Genomic DNA, 22,942 nt, shown 5'->3' on the forward strand with positions numbered 1-22,942 from the left:
TATCTTCATGGTGGAGGTCATAGGAGATGTTTCCGTATTCTCTCAAAAATGGGAAGATTTCAAGCAGGAACTGACAGAAATCCTTGCGAATACCAAACCACCCTGCAAAACAAGAATGCACTTTTTCAAACACTAGCCTCCACTGCATTTCATGTTACTTTTCCTTCCTGAAGGAGAAGTTTTATCCTGATCTTAGAAATGAAGACTGAGCAAGGCCTGAATACCACTTAGGACAAGAAGTCACATCTGCGCATTCTCCAAGTGGGGTTCCCAGACCCCCTACGATAGTGTCCCTGGGGCCTTGGCAGGGATGCCATCTTGGCCCGGCCCAGGCCTCCTGAATCAGAATTGGTGGGTGGGGCAGTCCGCTTGCACAGGCCATCCTGGGGTTCTATGGGGGCTCCAGTTTGAGCACTGCTCTAGTGCCTCTCAAATACCTGTGGCATCTAGACTCTGTCGACATCCTACCCCGCCCGGGGTAAACTCATGTACGACCAAGAATGTCATCCAAGGAGAGCATTTCCATCATCTTCTGGAATCAGGGAGGAGGGCAGGCATGTGTTGGCCCAGGCCTGGAGGCGGCCTGAGCTCATGGGGCCACCTCAAAGCTACTTCTCTGAGGCCCACTATTCTGGCTGTGTACCATTGGACTATCAGCTCAGTGCTGGCACTCCTGGGCCACAATACCCTGTTCCATTGGCTTCCAGAAGGACATGCTCTAGGACCACATGCAAATGAGACCTTCCTCAGAGATCACTTCAAACCTGGGTATCCTAGCATGCAAGTGGAGTGGAAGGGAGCACAAGCAGGGCACCACTGATGAAATCTGTGATATCAGGAGTGACACTGGGGAAAGTGACAAGGAAACAGAACCTAGGAGGACTCCTGGGGTTTGGTGGATGATGTGGATTTTCATCTAATCCTCAGGAGCCCCTGAGAAGGAGACATCTTGATTCTCATGTTGCAGTGGACAGGATGGGGCTCAGAGAGGCTACCTGCCAGGGTTAGTCCTACTGCAAATCGCAGGATGTACTGCTAGGGAGGCTGTGGGATAGGACAGGGAAAGCCAGTTTGACAGCATGCCCTTCCCTTGGAAGATTCCAGACCTTCCTCAGCCCTAGCTAGCTTTCCCATGAAACCCTAATTGTGGCCGTCAGGCTCATCCTTTCATAGAGCAGGGCCACACGCACACGCGCAGACAGACACACAGGTCAAGGGCTTCTGAAATGCTGAGTACATACAGTGGTTCCCTCCCTTCTGTCCAAATGTGGTTGCCATCAGAGTGATCAAGGAAAGCCAGAGGGGGACAAATATTGGTATACAGGAGAATGCATTGTGGCCGTCCAGTTTGTGAACCAGCAGGATCTAAGGAAAGAGCAACAGTTGAGGTTCTTTGATGTAGCACCTGGAAATGCACAACGTCTGAAGCCAGAGCACCCCTCCCTCATCAGGTCTCATAATGGGGAAAGTCAGCTCCATAGGAGACCCCAGACACCCTCTACTCTGGGGAAAAGAAAATCCATTCATCTGGACTGTTCCCAGCGCCAGGACAATTATGGGAAACTCCTCCTGGTTCTGGTTAGGGGAGTCAACAGTGCCCCTCCTATAACTCTCCATGGAACTCACATATGAAAACACAACATCCAACTTCCTCCTTCGAGGAGTAGACAAACTGATGCAGATGCACCTTAGCCAGAAAGGTGCATTTCTCACTGCCAGCCCCAGCCACCCCACTCCCTAAGAAACGACATTCTAAATCTGTCCTTCTCTCTTGGCTTGCTCTCCAGGCGCTGGCTTACGGTGATTTCCCGGCAGAACAGGCTGCCCTTGTAGGTACAACACACGGTGGTCATAGGGAAGGGTGGCCTTCAGGACCTCGGAAGTTCTAGTTTTGAGAGCTTACCTCAAAGGTAAGGAGAGGCACGACAATGGTCATCCAGCTCAGTGCCATCGTGATGTGTGTCCTTCGTTGTTCTGCAATCACATCCATGGAGCGCAGGAACAGGACGGACCATACAATGTAATAGAGGACCACCAGGCACAGAAAGGACATGAGAATCCACAGCGGGACACACACAACCTGAGGGAAGGAAGAGAGAAGAAATGTCTCTACGGTCATCTAGTTTGCACCCCAGCATCTGAGGGCAGGCATAGCCAACCGCTTGGTTGATCTCTGCAGTGAAGACAGTGCTCCACCATGGATCACTGTTGGGGTGAAGAGCCTTACAGCTGCTTTTCCTAAGGTACAATCTCACTCAGCCTGCACCCACTCTGTCATCACTGCCGCCCTGTCTCCACCCCCCAGGGCAACAGGGCAGTGCTGTCATCCTCATGCACGCTCACCCCATCTCACCCTATCGTACCCTATCCACAGGGCGTTTCCCCATCCTGCCAGAGGTACTTTGGCCCAAGACTGGGGATTGTGCTCCCTGGAAGCTCCAGCTGCCCAGAGTGCACAGGCCCTCTGCTAACTTGCACACCGATGCTGGGAGGGCCCGCTGCCCAGTCCCCGCCACCTCTCCCAGGCGGGTTTAATGTCTGTTGCTGTCCTACCAGAAAGACCTTTTTGATGCCCCCATGAGCCTGTAGACTAAGTCCTGGGGTCCTCATGATCTCTTCTCCTCTTGAATGGCCCACTTGGGACATGCCTGCCAGCCCTTTGTCTTGTGTTATCCATCAGTTAAATTGACTGTTTTCTTTTGGTGTACAGTTCTGACTTCTCATGCATACAAGCATCGATGTGCTAGCCCTAGGCAGGACACAGTACAGTTCCTTGACCCAATACTCCCTCATGCTGTCCCTTCACTGTGTCACACCCTCACCCCACCTATAACCTCCGGGAACCACTGATCTGTTCTTTATCAGTACACTTGTGTCTTTTCAAGAATGTGCTGCAGATGGGATCATATGACATGTAACCTTCTGAAATTCCCTTTTTTCAATCAGCAGAACGTCTAGGATTCTTCCAAGTTGTGTGTATGAACCGGCTGTTCCCTTTCATTGCTGAGCAGTGTTCCACTGGATGGAAGGACCACAGCCTGTTTATCCAGCCACCCGTGGAAGATTTGGGTGCATTCTTGCTCTTGATTATTGCAAATCAAGCTGCTATATAAATACTCGTGCACAGGTTTTTGTGTGGCTGTATGTTTTCACTTTTCTAGGCAACACCCAGGATTGGCACTGCTGGGTGATATGTTAACTCCATGTTGAACTTTATAAGAAATTGCCAAACCTTTTTCCACAGGGCCTATACAATTTGACCTTCCCCCTAGTGATGTGCGAGGGTCCCCGTCCCTCTGCATCCTCCCCAGCACCTGGTATTGTGGTACTTCATCCTGGTTTTTATTTGCCTTTCCCTAATGGGTAACGATGTCCTTTCCATGGGCCCATTCAGTATATGTCTATACTCTTTGTGAATGGTCTATTTGGGTCTATTCAGTCAATTTTTAAATTAGGTTGTTTGGTTTTTATTTTGAAGTTTTGAGGGTTCTTTAGAAGTTCTGGATACAAGCTCTTGTTCAGACATGTGTTTTGCCAATATTTTCTCCTAGTCTGTGGCCTGTCTTTTCATGAATTTCATTTCACTTCTGAGCTCCCTTTATGGACCATGTTGTTGGTGTCATTTCTAGGAACTCTTCACCTAACCCCAAGTCCCAAAGATTTTCTCCTGTTTTCTTCTACCAGTTCTTTGGTTTTACATGTTATGTTTTAGACCAATGACTTGAGTTGGGGTATGGTTTTTAGTCCTCCTGAGTAGCTTGGCATTCCTGGTCGTAGGTTTTGCTGTTGAGTCTATGCACAGCCTCTTCCCTATGATCAGACTCTCCTCATTTAGTGGCATGCCCGTCGTGGGCAGAATGTTAGTAGTTGTAAGAGCCTCATTTGGTCTCTCTTGATCATTGTGGGAAACGTGCAATCAGGCTGCTTCATCTGCTGGGACCTGCACAGGATTGGGCCTGGAAAAATCCCTGTTTACCCACAGAAAACATTCACAGTTCCTATTCTCTTTTTTTTTCTTGATTGTACCTTACACTAAAAATTTGGTCTTACCAAGATTTGTTTCCTCCATGTCACAAGAGAAAGTTTTAAACCCAAATTACCTTTCTTATGATACAGCACCCTGAAGATGTAGGATGGGTGCCTGGACAATATTTTCTATTATTTTATCAAAAACTTTGGGGAGAAGTGATGGGTCTTGCTTTATTCATTGTACAGGCAACATATGTTCCCTGATTTTCTTCCCTGTCACCAAATGAATATTTTCTTTTTTTACTATATTTTTTTACTTTTGTTTTTTTAAACGTAAACCATTTCTATTACAGAAAATGTCTTGTGTGCAAAAGTACATATCAAGCGGCAGGGGGAAGAAAAACACCTGCATGACCTCATCTCTCAGAGGCAATGTAACTTTTCTACCTTATTCTCATCTTTTCTTTGCATTAATAGTTGAAACTATAGTGTGTTCTCTAATTTGTAGCTTGTCTCGTGTGTGTGTGTGTGTGTGTGTGTGTCCACCTATCCACCCATCCATCTTCTTTCCTTCCTTACTTTTCCTTCCTCCCTTCCTTCCTCCCTCCCTTCCTTCCTTCCTTCCATATGCACAGTCAATATTAACCAAACACTAATTAACTGAAGCCACAGGTTACAAGCATGACTCAGACCTCACCCTTGGCAGGAGTATAAATTAACACAGCTTTTGTGAAAAGCAAATTGGCAGTACAGTTTGTATTTCTAAACCTCAAAAAGTTCCCACCCTCTGGCCCAGTAATACTGTTTCTGGAGTATTTCCTAAGAAAACAATGAAAAAAAAGATTTGTATGTGCAAAGATTTTTATGCACAAAAATATATGCTGCAGCATGATTTATAATCACAAAATACTGAGAACCTCAATGTTCAGAAATAAGGGGATGGTTTGGTAAATGCATTTGAAGGATATTTTCTATCAATTAAACACTTATGTTTTTAAAGACCTTTTATTGACATGGGAAAATATTTATGACACAACATTAGAACAAAAAAGCAGGATACAAAATTATATACATGGTATGATGTCAACTTTCTTTAGGAAACAATAAACCCCAAAACAAGAAAACAAAAACCACTAGCCATCTTATCTCCCAGTAGCTTATGGGTGGTTATTATTCTATTACCTAGGCTTATCTGTCTTTTCCAAGTTTTCTACAATGAACACGAATTACTTTTATAGTAAAAACAGAAAATTTTATTTAAGGATTTAAAAAGTTACATACAAGCCAGGGCCAGTGGATGATCTTGTCCAGTCTTAAGGCAATGAATATAAACTGGAGGATGTTGACAGAACACAGGATTTCTAACTAAAAAGGAAGAGAAGAATCAGTTAAACAAAGTAAAAGTTGTACCCGATACTGCAATTATTTGGCTAACGCACTAAAAGGCAATGCAAATTATACTACGGTAAAAGTTGTATTAAGCTACCCTGGGACTGCCTGGTTTTCAGCACCACAGGAGTGGACCTGCCCCCGGTCTTCTGCCTCATTCCCCCTGCTCCATAGCGGTCCTGCCCTTTATGCTCACCCAGGCAATGACCTTATTTCCAGGCTCACCGAGTGATGAAGCCATCCACGCTCGATTACCGAAGCTTCCTTCCTGTTCCTATCCACAAACACCTCCATTTCTAACTATCTCTGTACATCCTTTTTCTTGGTAATCAGGACTCAGCCCTGTACCTCACCCCTTCCTCTCTGGCTTCTCAAGGACCTGTCACATCAAGACATCAGTCATAGATTCTTTACTGCATCTTTAGCCCCGCCTACTCCACTGATCCTTCCCAGAAACACAGAAACAAGTTCAACGCATTCCCATTACACACAAAACCACCACAGGACCAAATAAAGTCACCCTTCCCTGGATCCAGTATCCCCTCCTAGCTCCCCCCCCTCTCTCTCACCATCAAGCTTTGTGAGACATCATGGATACTTAAGCCCTATGGCCTTCCCTGCCTTTCCAAGCTCCACACACTATGATCTGGCCTCCACTCCCATGACCACCCGGAAACTGCTTTCATCAAGGTCGCCAATAACCTCTGCAGCATCAAACCACTTCAGTTCTCATCCTACTGGGTGTCTGTGCAGCATCTGAAACTGGTGACCACTCCTCCCTCCTTCTAGGGTCCCAGTGTGCAGTTGCACCCACCTCCTGGTGCTTTGACAGTTCTTTTTCAGTCTCCTTTTCCTCTAATTAAATGGTGATGCTCCCCAAAGCCTTAAACTCAGTCTTCTCTCCCCACTAGAGACACACAAACATACATGCGTTCACTCCCTTGCTGTGCTTTGGGGGTGGGGGAGAAGAAACGTTATCCACACCCCTGGTGTGCATTACCTCCCATTGGCTGGTGCTCTAATCTCTGTCTCCAGCCCCGCCTTCATGCTGTGGCTCAGACCCATATCTCCTTGAGGCACCTCAATGAAGCCAGTCCCCAAGTGGGGTCATTACTCCCGGTACCTTTACCCGTCCATCTTGTCCCACCCCTTTGATAGGTGCCCATCCCACTGTGTGGTACCACAGTGGCCTACTTACCTAAACCACAATGCCAGAAAGCATGCTATATTCCTTTTCCCACACTCTTCGAGTCAGTCACCACATCCTTTCCTCCTTACCATCCAGATTTAACTCTTGAATCCCCTGCCTGCTCTCCATCCTGATTACTATTGCCTAGTCAGGCCCTCCTCATCCCCAACCCCCCAAAACACTCCATTCCTGGAGGCACTCAGCTCCCCAGTGCCCTTCAGACTGTCTGCCCTCTGCCTACAGTGCTAGCTGTTGTTCAATGGCTTGCCAGTGCCCACAGAAGGAAAAGCACATGCGGCCACTGGATCTGGCCCAGAGCTTCTCACAAGTTCTCAGTTCACAGGGCATTTAGTGACTCAACAATTCTTTCATAGGCCTCTGGGCCAAAAGAAGTACCTAACCGTTCCACTGATTTAAGTAATTAGGTCTAAACTTAGTATCTGTGTCCCAAGTAGCCATCTATAAATAAAGTCAATTAAATAAATAAATAAAACAAAAATAAAATAAAATCACTCACCCACTCATCTAAATCGAAAGAAAGATATTTTTATTCCATTCTTAAATAAGCACAACTGATTCCTAAGGGGATGTATGTGCCTGTTGGGTGCCGCACCATTTCTCAAGGCACTTGCACCCTCATTCCTTGTTCTCCACATGGATTTTTGCATAGTACTACCTTCTTACGACAGCAACTGCCAACAACCTAGCTCCTCCCATGATGTCAATGAAAGGAATGGAATGTGACCTAATAATAAAACCGTCAATCACTTGAAGCTAGTAGTCCATATGGTGTCTCCACAGATGCCAGCTATCACTGCTTTTCCCTTATATATGTCCAGTATCTCACGGTGCAGTGCCCCTGAGTTCCCTATGGAGCCTGGGGCAGCTCAGCACATGCTTGGGGGATTGAAAAATGTGGCCCCTACTCTGCCCAATCCCTCTACACAGCCTCCCTTCCCCCCAACTGCCATGATGCCCTCCTTTCCACTTTATGTTCCAGGCATACGATTGATTGGGGTAGAAAACACACAACAGATGTAAAACTTACCATCTTAACCACCTTTGTACAGCTCAGCAGCATTAAGTACACTCATACTGTTGTGTAACCATCACCACCATCCATTTCCAGAATTCTTTGCAGTTTTGCAGTTTGCAAAACTGTGCTTCAGTCGTATTTGGAGCCACCATAGTCCACTCAACATGGCAGATTTTCTCCTGCCTCTGCCTTTGTGTGCGTTGCTATTCCCTCTGCCTGGAAAATCCCATTTCCTCCCCCACCTGCATAGGGCACCCTGGCCAACCCTCACTCTTCCTTCACATCACTGTGTGAGCCTCTCCCCAGTCACCCCCTAGCAAATGTAGGTGCTTCTCCTCCTGGGACACAGGAACCAAGGGGGAGCTCAACTCCTGGAATGGTGTTTCTTCTCGTAGGTAGGAATGCCAAGAGTGTCACTACATGAATGACTTACTTTCTAGAACTCTGCGTTAGGAAAACACAGTTTCATGTTCAATGCAGTCCTAGCCCTTGTGTATGCTTTTGCTTTCTAATAAACAAAGTAAGACATTTTTAGTTTTCTTAAACCTCCTTCTCAGCCCCTATCCAATGGTATTTACATAACCCTCTCAGCGCTTTTTAACCGGGGTGACGCTGCTCCCTTGGGGAGGGGCTAGGCATGTGCAGGGGGCACTACTGGTTGTCACAACTAATGGGGGGAGTGCCTCCACTAGTAGTTAGTGGGCAGAGGTCCTGCAACGCATAGGCCAGTCCTGTTCAACACAACATTTCCTATCCAGTAGGTGAACTGCATACCCCCACCCTCCCGCCGAGAAATGCTGAACCAAGGAAGTACAGTAATACCTTGGTTTGCGAGCATAATTCGTTCTGGAAGCAAACTACTCATATTGCAAGGCATCGTTTGTTTACCACATTAAAATGTATTAGAAATGTTTGCTCCTCTTGTGGAACACTCACAAACCAAGTTACTCGCAATCCAAGGTTTTACTGTAACACCTATAATGTTTGATCTCAATGATTGTGTTTAATGTAGTCTTTTGCCAATGATTTCTAAAGCTTGATTGTACTTCATTTTCTCAGGTAATAGACAAACATGCAAAGCAAGGAAGGCATAAAGTAGAAAGGCAAGGATGACTGGGAGGAAATGCTGTGTTTAAGAATGTAGGGAATACAGATTTGGGTGAAGGGGGATACGGAGTCCGGAGCTCCAGGAGACATATGAGTTTAGAAATGTGAATTTAGGAGGTGACATAACTGATACGGGAGACGGGAAATGTAAACAAGCTATTTGGAGGAAGTACACACAGTGAGGATTGAAAATGCCCAAGACTAGAACAGAATCCTAAGAAACGGCAACGGCGCCAACAACAGGTGTGGCTAGACTGGTCAAAGGACCAGGAGTGTCAGGAGCTCCACAGTGGCCAGCGGCCAGGAAAAATGAGACGACTGAAAGGGCCCACGGGATTTGGCCAGAAAATGATCAGTGCGTTTCGGGGTATGCAGGGACTGAGCAGGGAGCACGAGGTCAGAACAGCACTGTTTCGGGGAGCCTTTCTGTAAAGGGGAGGAAAAGGCACAGCAGCCAAACAGGACTGAGAAGGATTTGCTGCTGTCATTTTCTTTTCTCTCTCAGAGAAGACAGAGCAAAGTGACCTGAGAGAGTGCAGATAAGTTCAGAAGCCATTCTTAGAGGAACCAGGGGGGAGAGGAGCTGAGGCAGGAGCTTGCCTGGCCTGCCCCAGGAGGAAGGATGGACAGGCAGGGAGGAAACCAAACAGGTCAAGGTCTGGAATGACTCCTGGAAACAGGGGGCAGGAGGGGGCACTATGCAGAGAGGGCTGGGAAGGGGTTGCAGACGGGCAGGGCGAGTCTAGCTCAGAGCTTTTCAACCTGGCTCTCATTACTGTCCCCCCAGGAGTCTTTTTAGACGTGTTTTGTCCTTAATCGCACTCCATGAAGAAATGTTCATACTGCTGGCAAGCAGCCAGAGGGGGCAGTGCAGAGAAGTGGCTGGACTGTCCAGGCTTGGGGAAGTGCAGGGAGGGTGACAGTGGGCCCTCAGGGGTCCTCCCCTCCATAGTTCACCGCACCCTCTCCCCCAGCACCAGGAGAATCGTTCTCCCTCTTCAAGGCCAAGCCCATCCTGGTGTTTGGGGTCCTGTTCCTTCTGGTTCCCACAGACCCTGGCTTCATCACCCTCCGTCTCCACAGGTGCCTTCTTCTCAAGGTTCCCACGCCCTAAGCCACCCGCCAGCTCCTACACTCCCTTCCAACCCAAAGGTCATTTCCTTCTTGCACTTTTTATCCACGCAGCTCAAAACAAAATGTTCCTCATGTCTAGTTCTCCTCTGAACCCATGTGTGTAGGGTTGCCAGGGGGTAGGCCCATGGCTCCCATGTGGTTCGCTGCACAGGATTCAGAGTCCAGCTGACTGAAATGGGATCCCTGTCCTGCCCTACATGAGTGGCCGAGAACAAATCACTTACCTTCTCTGGAAAACAGGGATGACAACTACGTCGACTTCACAGGGTTGTTGTGAATCCTTAATGAGATACCACTGCATGTGAAGGGCCTAGCCCAATGCCTGGCACACAGTAAGTGCTCAATAAATGTGATCTGCAATTATTTTCATTACTAGTATTAGTATTGCTGGTATTGCTTTATTATCTGTGTATCCCCTATGTTTAGGCAAAAAGGGCTTGGTGTATAGCACATCCTTGATAAATATTTACTGAATCAGTAAATAAACATATGGGATAAGCTAACCAGACACCAGATGCAGTGTTGGAGCGCAGGGTCTGAGGCAGTGCGGTGATTAGTTTTATGTGTCAACTTGACTGGGCTACAGCACCCAGTTATCTAATCAAACACTAACCTAGGTATTGCTGGGAAGGTGCTGACTTTACATAAAGGAGATGACCCTTAATAATGTGGATGGGTCTCATCCGATGGGTTCGAAAGCCTTAAGAGCAAAAACTGAGGCTTCCTGGAGAGGAGGAAATTCTGCCTCAAGACTGGAGCCTCGACTCCTGCCAGGCTGTCCTGTGGATTTCAGAGTCGCCAGCCCTCCAATCGCATGAGCCAGCTCCTTTTCTCTGCATCTACACCTAGCCCTGCATCTCTCCTGCTAGTTCTGTCTCCCAGGAGAAGCTTGACTGATACAGGTGGACGGGGAAAGATGTGAAGCTGGAAGAAGGCTGATGGCCTGGGTGAAAACAACCAGTGTTTTCACTCAAGAGAGAGACGCATAATTAATAATTACTTCCCTGGTCTTCTGTTTCCTTATATACACCCTGATCTAGAGTTAATGATCAATCTCTTCCTAACAAAGGGCAACACATTGACATTACAATTACTGACGATTCTGAAATGTATGAAATCTCACCTCCAGTGACCTGTCATGTCGAAAGCCCCAAACACAAGCTGCCACAGACACCGGGGACACAAAGAACAGCGGCATGAAGACCAGGAGCCAGAAATGGCTGCCTCGCTCGATCCGATCACACACCAGCACTTCAAACATCAGCAGGAGCAAGTGGATACCCACTGCAATCAGCATGGCCTTGAACTCCACACATGTTTCTCCTTCTGCTCTAAAAAGGGACAGAAGAAGAAGAAAAAAACACCCTCAGTTCGGAATCTCCATCACAAGCAAGCAGTCCAGGGCAACACCAACTTATGTTGCTACTGAGTCATTTTTGTAAATCCGACCCAAAGTGAAGGCAATATGAAGTAGAAAGCTAACTTAAACTTAGTATTTAATAGGCGACCTTTTGAACATCAAAGAACTACTACACGACAGGAAATGAGCATTACAACCAAACCAGACTTAAAATTTTAACTGTATAAAGATAGTCTCAGAAGTAATAGCTACACTTATTTTCCGGACAGTGGACACAAACACTTTTGTTCATAATTTTAAATTCAACTAATTCCAAGATTATTCAAGCTGATTGCTTCTATTGCTAAAAACTGACAAATGTCCCTCAAATCTCATGATCCTTATCTCTTAACAAAGTAAACACCATGTAAATCACATTTCATGCAGTCCTATAAAAATAACTCTAGCTTTATGAACAAGTGTGGGTTATATTTAAAGAAAGTACAGTAACTACTACTTGGTGCTATTTTAAAATGCAAATAAAAAGTCTGAATGCCTTTTTATTTTCATTTCTATTCCATTGGGATGAATTAACACCTGCAGATGAAAAAGAGAAGAGCAAAAGAGTTAAAACTGTTCTTCAAAAAAAATCAGTTTAATTAGCTGTCTAAGTATCATGCATGCACTTAACAGATTAACAATACAAAATCACAAGGCCACTCATCAGGAAAATGCTTTTTAATGCATTTGGAAGCCTTCTATGTTTCATTCAAAATGTACATGAACATTTATGATATGTCTGGAAGATGATCAATACAATTGAGTTCAAGATACAGAGAAAATGAGGTCAGTGGTTATTTCTATAGGACCCAACAATGGTCCCTTGAATATCACTGACACCAGAACCACCACATCTGTACACTCAGGACATCAACCACACACACACACAATTCCCTTCCTTGCTTTCAAAATCTTAAACCAAGAAAGAAAAGGTCAAATAGCATCTAAATATCGCTTATATTTAGATATAATGATTTAACGTTTCATTCTTTGAGTAGTAAATGTTAGATTTCTGAAAATAATTCATAAAAAAAAGAAAAGATTTGCAGCCATACAGGAGGTCCTAAAAAAGTAAAAAAAAAAACAAAACAAGAAAAAAAACCCCAGTAACTTTAAAACAGCTACACATCAATGTCCCCCATCTGCCAAGGCTCTTGGTGTGGCTACTTCAAAGTTCTTAGATGTGTAAGTGGTAATGCACTTTGTATGATCTAAATCTTATTTTAATGTCATAACCAAGAATTTAACAAGTTGAGGTGGTCCCAACATCTATTCACTTGTCTCACATGAGCAGCTGCAGGTGTTCCCCTTTTTCTTCCCCACCTGCCTCCTAGGCATTCCTTCACTCCCCACCTTCCTGGTGAAGGTTCAGAATAGCCCCCCCTCAGTCCCCCCTTTTGTTCCATTCTGAAGTTCCACTCGCTGCGAGGGAGAGAGCAGAGACTCTCACAGGCCCCAGTAGCTCCAGGCTACACGCTGGAGTGACCCAGCTCCAGGACCTTGGACCAGCTGAGCCATCCAAGAAAAAAGGCGCTGAGGAGCTGAAGATAAAGATGGGATACCTCTGCCTGGCCCCCAAGGCTCTGCTCTCCTCCACAGCATCTGGGGCTTATCTCTCCCCATCTCAGGGACTCACTGCTCCCTGGCTGAGCTACCTCCCCCACACTAAGAACAGTCCTAAAATCTCAGGACTGGAAGACTTGGACTAGAAGCCCCAGGTCCAGGACTGAACTGGAGAATGATATATCCCTGATGACCAGGGCTAGAACTTTGGATAGAACTGCTCCACACACATGGAGGTTTCATACTTCTGAGTCTAGCGTGGTAGAACAGTTCTGTATTTTGCATGTATTTTAGGTTCCATAGGCTTTTGTGGGCTGGCCAGGAATGGAACCACCCAAAATAACACTGCTTTTGCAAGAAAATGCATATCAAACACCTAAGTTTTAAAAACTTAGGACTAGAGCTCAGTGTGCCTGTATTATAGTTCTTCTCAAACACTGGATTGGTAGAAAAGAAAATAGTCCTTACTTTATCCAAAGTGAAAGAGAAGATATTACTCCCTCTGGATAGAGACCAAGGGGTTTTATAAAGCAATATTACCGATATTGGGGATTTCGTGCCCAGACTCCGGTTCCAACTGAGGCTCCAACAATGACCATTAACTTCCACAGCCATATTGGGGCAAAGACGGCCCAGTAACTCCACTGAATGATGCCATCCAGACGAAGGGCCAGCAGCACAGAGAACAGCAGCAGACAGGCATAGATGAGGAATTTACTAGGAGAAAAGTAAAACAATTAAAGAGGATTCACACTGACAAATATGTGATACTGAAATGGGGAGTAGTAACAGTAGTATTTCAGCACATGAAGAGTCACTAATTTAACAATCGCTTACTGAAAAGTTCTATGTAGTAGAAATACTGTGTTGGGGATAAGAAAGACATAAAGAAGGCTAAAATCAGTTCCCTGTTTTCCAGGGTGTCCTGTAGGAGAGAAGGAGGGACTCCACACAGAAACATACAATTATAATACACCATGACGTGCGCCATCAGGGCTATGGGACAGGGTGTGATGGGAGCCCACAGGAGAAAATAGGAATTCTTTCTGGGGGTACTGGGAGGCAGTGAGGTGATGAACCTAAAGCTAGTTCCAGAGGATATGTGGAAAGCTGCCAGGTAGGAAAGTGAGCTCAAGAGACATTCCAAGGAGAGGGAACTAGCCTCACCAAAACACGGGGACTGGGAAAGGTTGACATGTTCAGGATATGTTCAAGTTCTGTCACTAATTGTTTGATTCTATTTTTTAAAAGGCTGCCATCTGCCATGTTCATATACAGTAACATTTTGGTTCATGTATTATACTTTTCATGACTGATTTCTCCTCCTCCTCCTCCTCCACTTCTTCTCCTTCTCCTTCTTCCTCTTCCTCTCCTTCCTCCTCCTCCTCCTCCTCCTCTTCTTCTTTTCTTCTCTCTTTCTCTCCCTCTCTCTCTCTCTTTCTCCATCTCTCTCTCTCTCTCTCTCTCTCTCTCTCTCTCTCTCTCTCTCTTTCTCCCATTTCACATAAAAGGGACTTCCTGAAGAGGATTTCCTTAAAATATTAATTAGAAATTACATTGTTAAGGACTTCTACTTCCATTGGGGGTGGCAGAATAAAAGGAATGGGGTTTTCCTTCCCACCTTAAACAAGAAACTGGGCAAAATATATGAAACAACAGTTTTCAGACACTGGACAACAGGCAGTAAAAGGCTGATTGCAGAAGGAAAGAAAGAAAACAAAAAAGATAAACTCTATTATCACCCCAGCTTACTGCCTGAAGGCCGTTTCCAGGCTGCAGCAAGAAAGTAATGAAAACCCAATCCTATGGACAATTACATTAAATGTAAATGGTGTAAATACCAATTCAAAGTCAAACACTGTCAGGTTGGATTTAAAAAGCAAGAAAACTATATGCTATCTATAAGAAACTCACTTTGAAGTCACAGAAAGATTACAAGTAAAAGGACAGAAAAAGTTATACCAAGCAAATACTAATCAAAAGAAAGCTGCTGTAACCATATTTGATATCTGTTTTAGTCTTCTATTGCTGCTGTAACTAATTACCACAAACTTAGCAGCTTAAAACAATACAAATTCATTATCTAACAGTTGTGTATGTCAGAAGCCCAAGCAGGCTTAGTTGGTTTCTCTGCTCAGTCTCATGAGGCTGAAATCAAGATGTCAGTTGACTGGGCTTTTCTCAGGGGACTGGGAAAACTCTACTTCCAAGTTCATTCAGGTTGTTGGCAATCTGGTTTCTTGTGGATGTAGGACTGAGAACCCAGTTTCTCTGCTGGCTGTCAGGATGGGGTGGCCCTTAGATCCCAGAGGTCTGTCTCTGATCCCTACACATAGGCCTCTACATCTCAAAACCAACAACAGCATATGAAATCTTTCTCATGCTTGGAATTCTTATGGCTTCTCCTTTGGCCAATGGGCAAAACATCTATGAGAAAAAACAAAGTTGGAGAACCTATGCTACGTGTTTTTGAGGCTTACTATAAAGCTACTATAATTAACACAATGGGTATTAGCATCAGGAGAGACACAGAGAACAGAATAGAGTCCCAAAACAGACCCATACATACATGGTCAGTTAACTTTTGACAAAGGCAGTTCAATGGAGAAAGGATTGTGTTTCAACAAATAGTGCTGAAAAAAAATGGATAGATGGGGAAAATGCAGCTAGACCCTTAACCTCACAGCATATACAAAAAATTTACACGAAATGGATCACAGACCTAAATGTAATTGCCAAAACTATAAAACGTCTAGAAAACACAGGGGAAAAAATAATTGCCATGAAGGGCTAGGCAAAGATTTCTCAGATGGCATACAAAATTGGATTCCTTCAAAATTCAAAACTCTTATTCTCCAAAAGAAAATCCAAGCCATAAACTGGGAGAACATATTCTGAAAAAATGTATCTGACAAAGTACCCATATCCAGTATACATAAAGGACTTTTACAATTAAAAATTAAGAAAACAATCTGATGAAAAAGAACAGGAAAAATAACAACAGACACTCGCTCAAAAAAGCCATACAAAAGGCAAATAAGCACATGAAAAGCTACTCAATATTTTCGGACGTTAAAGAAAGGCAAATTAAAACAGCAATGAGATAAAACTACACACTCACCACAATGACTAATATTAAAATGGTCAGCGATGACACTTGTTGCTAAGGAGTAACTGGAACCCTCCTATGTTGCTGGTGGGAATGCAAAAACAGTACAGCCACTTTAGAAAACACTTCTGCAGTTTCTTACCAAGTTAAGTACATACTTACTCTATGACCCAGCAATCTCATGCCTCAGTATTTATTCAACAAAAAGGAAAACACATGTCCACACAAAAGATTTATATTTGAATGTTCAAAGCAGCTTCCTTTATAATAGCCACTGCAAACAACCCAAATGTCCATAAACTGGTGGTGACTAGCCAAACCAATTGTGCTATATCTGTTCAATGGAATACTATTCAGTAGTAGAAAGAAACCAGGGACTCATGCAATAACACGAACCTCAAATGCACCACGCTAAGTAAAATGACTCAGACTGAAGACACAATCTACTATATGACTCTACTTATCTGACATTCTGAAAAGGGCAAAAGTATAGATACAAAACAAAACAGATCAGTGTGGTTACCAGCGGCTGTGTTGGGAGAAAGGCCCCCTACAGAGGGGCACAAGGGAATATTTTTCAGCAGTGGAATTGCTCTACATCTTTGGGTGGTGGTTACACAACTGTATGGATTTATCAAAACTCATAGAACTGTGCACTAAAAACAGGTACATTTTACTGCATGTGAAATATACTTCAATAAACCTGGCATATCTATGGATCTATCTACACATATGCAACACCACCAACAGCTAACATGTACTAGATGTTAGTGGAATGTCAGGTATTGTGCTGTTTCTCATGTATTATCTCACTTAAGCCTCACAGCAACTCTATCAAGGAGGCACTTACACTATTCTCATTTTACAGATGAGGAACGAAGGCTTAGATGTTAACGTGTTCAAGCAGCTAGCAGCTCACAGAGCTGGGATTCACACTAAGATCTGTTTGACTCCCAAGTCCTTTAAACTGCTACACAATAAAGTCCTTTTGAGTGCTTCACAATACTGACTTTATACTGATAATTCAACGTTCTTGGAAAAACAACATAAGAATCTTCAACTAGAATAAAGTGGGGAGGTTGTAAGGAGATGGGACCTACAAAATTCAACTCCAAAGCAAACCTGCAGGAGTGTAAAGTGCAGTGATCTGGAGAGATTGCTAACTTCTCTCTCTGTCTCTCTCACTGTCTCTTGCGCTCTCTCTCTCTCTCTTCATATATAAGTATATGTGTATGTGTGTGTATACATAGTGTCATGGTAGTCTTATCTACAAAAATAAAAAATCTGGGTAATATGTACCTCATAAAGTGATTGTAATACTAAATATGAAAAGCATTTCATGTAAAGCACTGAATTAGTGGTTCTCAAAATGTTTTGAATCAGGGCTCCTTCACAATCTTTAAAAATTACTGAGGATCCCAAAGAGCTTTGTTTATAAAGGTTATACCTATCGCTATTTACTATATCAAAATTTAAAACTGTTATTTAAATACGTTTATTAGTTCATTAAAAATTAATCCATATATTGACACAAGTAAAATAATTTTAATAAAAACACTATTTTCTAAAATTGTTTTTACAGTTTTGCAAATGTCTGCCTTCATAGGAGTCTCCTAAATTCTAATATCTACATCTGCACTCATTCTGTTGCAATATGATGTTTCAGTTCAAGCATATTTTAAAAATCTGGCATCACCGAGGTAGGGAGTTATACAACAACTGAGTATTTTAACAGGTCTTTCAGATAACGGTGGCTATTCTTTGATAGGACACCAAAACTCAACAAGCGGTAGTTTCTTGAAGGTTGACTATGGTGTTGAATCTGAAACCCTATCAATGAACTTTTGGAAAATATTGATTCACTAAGTAATAAAAACCTTTCAAATGTTGACACATTTCACTATACAATAGCAAAAAAATCACATGACTTATTTTCACAAGCCACTTCATCAGAAATAGTTTATGTATTGGGACCTGTCAAGCTCATGGTGGTGGATGTAACTTTTCAAAAATTGTGATTTTCCCTTGAAAGCTCAAATTCTACCATTTGAAAAAAAACAACACCATCAGTTGTATTCCTTGAAGTGACAAGTTCACTTGCATTGTTTTTAGAAAATGTCTGTCAAATACCCTAATACAAATAACCATAGCCCCAGGTAAAAATGGTGTTCCATGAAAACAGCAGCTTGCAACGCAGGCACACAAATGTTTTTCTTTGAGCCAACCAATGTACTTCAGTATACAGCAGACGGCCTTTAGGCATTCTTCCTATTTCTTCAGGCAGAACATTAACATCAATATGCACTCAAGGGTCAAGATTGAATGAGATTAGTATTTTCTTCCTGCCTTATCGAGGACATTCGTAAGTGAAGCTGGCTTTTTTTTTATCTGCAAGCACACTGTGGTGAAGAATGCAATGATGATTAGTACAGTTTCATGTCACCAGCCTGATTCGTGCTCAGGTGCCAATGGTTTACCCACTGCTGCTTTTGCACCATCAGGGCAAAAGTCAACCCAAAGAAGCAAAGAACGTCTTAGTATTACTATGAAAACAGTTTTAACCTCACAGACCCCTGGAAAGGTCCTTGAGGCCCCCCAGGGGTCTGTGGAAAATACTTTGATAACTGCTGCACTAAATACATGTTAGTGGGCCGGCCGAGTGGTGCGATGGTTAAGAACTGGCTTGGGACGCCAGAGGACCCCGGTTCAGATCCCACATATGAGGGCCAGTGACACTGCCCTCCACAGCTAAGATGCTGAACAACAACTCGACCTGGAGCTGGGCTGCTGTGAGTCGCCGGCGACGGCATAGGCTGCAGCCCCTGTGGCAGTGGGTTGCCATGGGCTACCGTGTGTAGCCGGCAGCCAGCGTGAGCGGCCAGCAGCCGCAGTGAGCGTCCGTCCAGAAGTCGGCGACTGATCTGCCTCGCCCGTGAGGAGTGCAATGATGGTGCCAACTTGGGCCAGTGAAGCAACGTCCTCCACAACTAGACTGAAGAATGAAAGGACAGCAACTTGTCTGTTCCCCTTCCCCTAATTCCCCAGCACTGTTCCCATCCCCCCAATTCCCCAATAAAAATCTTTAAAAAAAATACATGTTAGTTATGACTAATAATGCTCAAAAACAAGGGAAGGCTTTTACATGCTGCTACAGATAAAAAGAGAGCTACCGCCAAGACAGCTACTGATGCCAAGATAAGGGTGACTTCATCCTTAGACATTGGAGAAGAAAAGGGGGGATTCCTGAACTAAGAGAAATGGAGTGAGCAGCACAAATACAGAAAGTAACCAGCTGAAATGAACTTTTCTCTCTGAAAGCACAGGGGGACACTGCAAAATCTAGAAAATCAGAACCCATTTGTCAACCAAATTTGGCTACATGTATCATTACCAGGGACAATGGACTGGAAAACAGACAGAATACAAGGATTTAAAAGAAATAAGTGAGTGAGAACATGAACAAATTCAAGGACAGTGATAAACATAGGGTTCATACATAAATTATATAATATGTAGAGGTAAAAATTTTTCTAAAGGAGTTTCAGACTATAAGAAATAAAAGGTAGATGAGGCGGGGAGAGGTAAATTCTGTAAGCTAAATCCGTTAACTTCCCTAAAAGACACTTTGCTTATTTAATAGAGAAAAAGAGTAGTGAAAAAAAAAAATGAAAACAGAAGTACCAAAATGTTTACAACATTGGAAAGTGATTATTTTATTATTTTTGACATAAAGGAAATTAAGAGTTCTGGGTCTGTTACGTGAAAAATGAAAAATAGGAAGGAAACAAGATGAACTCACAGAAGGACAAATAATACAAAAATATAATTCCTAATTCAAACACTAGGGATGGAAAAATAGAAATAAGATAGAATGTCCTTGTATTCATTTTCTACTGCTGCCATACAAAATTGCTAGCAACCTCAGGGCTTAAAAAGCACAAACGCATTCTCTTTACAGCTCTGGATGTCAAACATCTGAAATGGGTGTCACTGGGCTGAAATCAAGGTGTCGCCATGGCTGGGCTCCTTCTGGAGGCGCTAGAAGAGAATGTTTCGCTGTCTTACCAGCTTCGAGAGGCTGCTTCCTACCCCTTGGCTCATGGCCCTGGGCTCCAGTTTCAAAGCCAGCAGGGCGTGAGTCCAGTCCTCCTCACACTGACTCACTCTGACCTCCTCTGACCTCCTCTTCTGCCTCCCACTTCTACATTTAAGACCTGTGATTATGGGCCCAGTCAGAGGATCCGGAGTAATCTGCCTATTTTCAGGTCAGCTGATTAGCAAGCAATCTCAATTCTCCCTGCTACTTTAATTTCTCTTTGCCATGTAACAAACATATTCCCAAATTCCAGGGATTAGGATGAGGGCATATGTGTATGTGTGTGTGTGTGTGTGTGTGTGTGTTATTACTCTACCTATCCCAGGCAGATAATAAGAAAGGTCACTCACTGGATTAAAAAATAAAATCTAAATCTGTTGCATTCAAGAGTCACACTTGCAACCAATGTCAAAAGTCAAACCAATTATAAGAAAGGAGATGACAAAGGTTTATCATGCCTGGGTAAGGACAAGAGAAGCAGTTTACTAGTAAAGTAATTTGATAAATTAGATTTCAAAGCAAAAAGTATTAAAATAGTAAAATGACTAACAAGGAACATCTAAATAATGAAAACCTAACAACATGACCACAGAATATGGAAATAATATGACAAATGTTCCTTTAAGAATATACAGATATGTTCATTGTGGGCTTCTACATATTACTATTCAAGTATGACAAATCTCCTAAGGAAACTATGGAATGAATATTCAAGCAGATAAAAATAGCATGGTTTTATTCAGAGAATTAAGTAGCAGGGATAAAGGGAAAAGGGGATCATGGGGCACTGATACACAATAAACACAAATCTAATTAAAATTTTAAAATACTGTTTGAGTGCCTGCAATGCATGGGATATACAAAGATGAGGAAAAAACAGCCTTGGCCCTGCAGATGCTCAAAGACTAATAGGGGCAGAGGGGTATGACCGGTCAACAGGTAACTAACTAACGAGATATATATATAGATATAGATATATAGATATATATATGGTATATATATACCACAGGAAACTGGTCCATGGAAGATCATTTCCCTGGGGGCCTGGGAAGGGGAGGTGGGATTGGGGCAGTACATTGGCGATAGGGAATTCTAGACAAAAGGGATGAGATTTTTAAAGGTTGGAGACAATCTTTTGCATCCCAGGAGACTGGAACATCTGGAGTACATTCTGTGAATTTTGGAGGGTGGAGTGCTGGCTACATGAGAAAAGGCACCTGAGGAAATCAGGAAAGGCAGGCTGGGGTAGGAAGGTTATGGGTTTAAAATATCAAGGAAAAGTCCTTTGAATTTATTCACAGCCAATAGAAAGCCACTGAAGATTTGCTGAGCAAAAAAGGGCGACAGAAGGTATAGAAGTGTGAGGTCGCCTGTAATTGGTAGAGACTGGAGGCAGAAATTCTCCACAATTCATAACAAACTGACTGAAAATGGCCAAACCATATGGATCTTTTTCAATATTCATTTCTTAAGTAGTACAGTAGCGTTGAGGAGATTATGTGTGCAACTTTAGTTGAGCCTCAGGGTCCTCAAAAGCAAAATGCAGATTATATGACCTCTACCAGGTAGCGCTGAGGAGAGGATTAAGTAACTATCAGAAAGCACTTATAGCAGGGCCTGGCGCCAAGCAGGTAATACTCAATGAATGTTAAGTTTCCTTCCGTAAATAATGACTAAATCAAGGATGAAACACAACACTATCACAGAATATTTAAAATACTACTAAAACACAACTGAAACATCAAAACAGCTGGGCTGCTGCCAAAGCAAAACTCAGAGACAATGTATGCACTCCAAAAGGGAAAAGAAAAGCAAAAAAGAAAGAAAAGGAGGCAAAGAGAAAACTAGCAAACTGAGTTTCTAAGAATTTTTTTTTAAAAAGGAGCCAAAATATAGAAATAATAAAACTAAAAGTAGAAATATAGATACAAAAATGGAATTGATTAAGTATTACCAACAGCTGGTTCTTTGAGGAAAATGAACAAACTACAAAGGTGATAAAAAATGAATACCATCAGAAAACTTAAAATGTGATTTATACACATGTCTTTAGTTGGAGGAAGAAGGAATAGTATCTCAACTATACCCATACATTTGAGAGCCAAGTAAAAAAAGATGGCTGCATATCAACTAGGGAATTCCAAACTGGCAAGGAAAGAATCTGATGAAGCAGTAACACAGTGATAGAAAAATTTATTTTTGAAAAAGTCACAGTCAAAGCCTAAACTACTTTGAGTTACTTTTCAAGAAATATTCAGACCAGAGTCCAAGTATAAAAATAAACTTCACTTAATTCTCCACCAACAAGCTAATGGAGGTTCTACCGGGTATTCTGGCATTGGCCACTACTTCTAAATCTCACTTTCCCAATTACACCTTTAAAATGGATTTATTCCACTCGCATCTGAAGTGGTAATGATAGTAAGCAATCACTGAGTAGAGTCACATGGGTCAAACTACAAAGCCACTATCCTTTCTGAAATACATATGCAGCTTTGGCTTGAGGCTCCAATTCCCTCTCTCTACTTTGGGGGGAAAGGTAAGGGGTTTAGGAGGAGGGGGGAATATACCAATAAAGAGATGACTCTGTGAGGGTAAAAGTTCTAGTAATGTTTCCTGCAAATCAAAAGAATGCAACTGGACTCTTTAGACCCTTCAGTTCTCTCCAGTGAAAGCTACTGACTTAACTGGAGCAGGCACACGAGCAAGCACATGCCCGCATGTGCACGTGTTCTGGGTGACACATCCCGGTGAACGCCTCTCTGTCTGACACCAGACAATGACTCCAACTGACAAACTGCTAACTGACACTCCCAAATTGTTAAAGGGACTGCACCTCTCACACTGAGCAGATCCTTACTGACAAAATATGTCTTTTAGTGGCGACTTTAGCTGCTTTTATTAAGATGAAATATGTTTAAAGGGATCTAACTAGTAGATGTAAGAAAGCA

The 22,942-nt window shown here is 43.1% G+C and overlaps 1 protein-coding gene across 1 annotated transcript in view; it reads right to left on the minus strand.

The window, feature by feature from the left end:
• Positions 1–6: 6 nt before the first annotated feature.
• The window catches only part of LOC109378409 (transmembrane protein 185A), a gene marked incomplete at its 3' end in the record, with an annotated part of 28,724 nt that continues 5,788 nt past the window's right edge, over positions 7–22,942 (minus strand). Inside the window, exons 2-7 of the mRNA XM_019634805.1 lie at positions 13,327–13,503; positions 10,948–11,155; positions 5,251–5,334; positions 1,904–2,080; positions 1,242–1,365; positions 7–102 (exon numbers count right to left, since the gene is read on the minus strand). Coding sequence (XP_019490350.1) covers positions 7–102; positions 1,242–1,365; positions 1,904–2,080; positions 5,251–5,334; positions 10,948–11,155; positions 13,327–13,503 — 866 coding nt within the window. The remainder of the gene's footprint in view (positions 103–1,241; positions 1,366–1,903; positions 2,081–5,250; positions 5,335–10,947; positions 11,156–13,326; positions 13,504–22,942) is intronic.

Source organism: Hipposideros armiger, unplaced genomic scaffold (genome assembly GCF_001890085.2).
Source record: "Hipposideros armiger isolate ML-2016 unplaced genomic scaffold, ASM189008v1 scaffold_1959, whole genome shotgun sequence".
Taxonomy (NCBI): domain Eukaryota; kingdom Metazoa; phylum Chordata; class Mammalia; order Chiroptera; family Hipposideridae; genus Hipposideros; species Hipposideros armiger.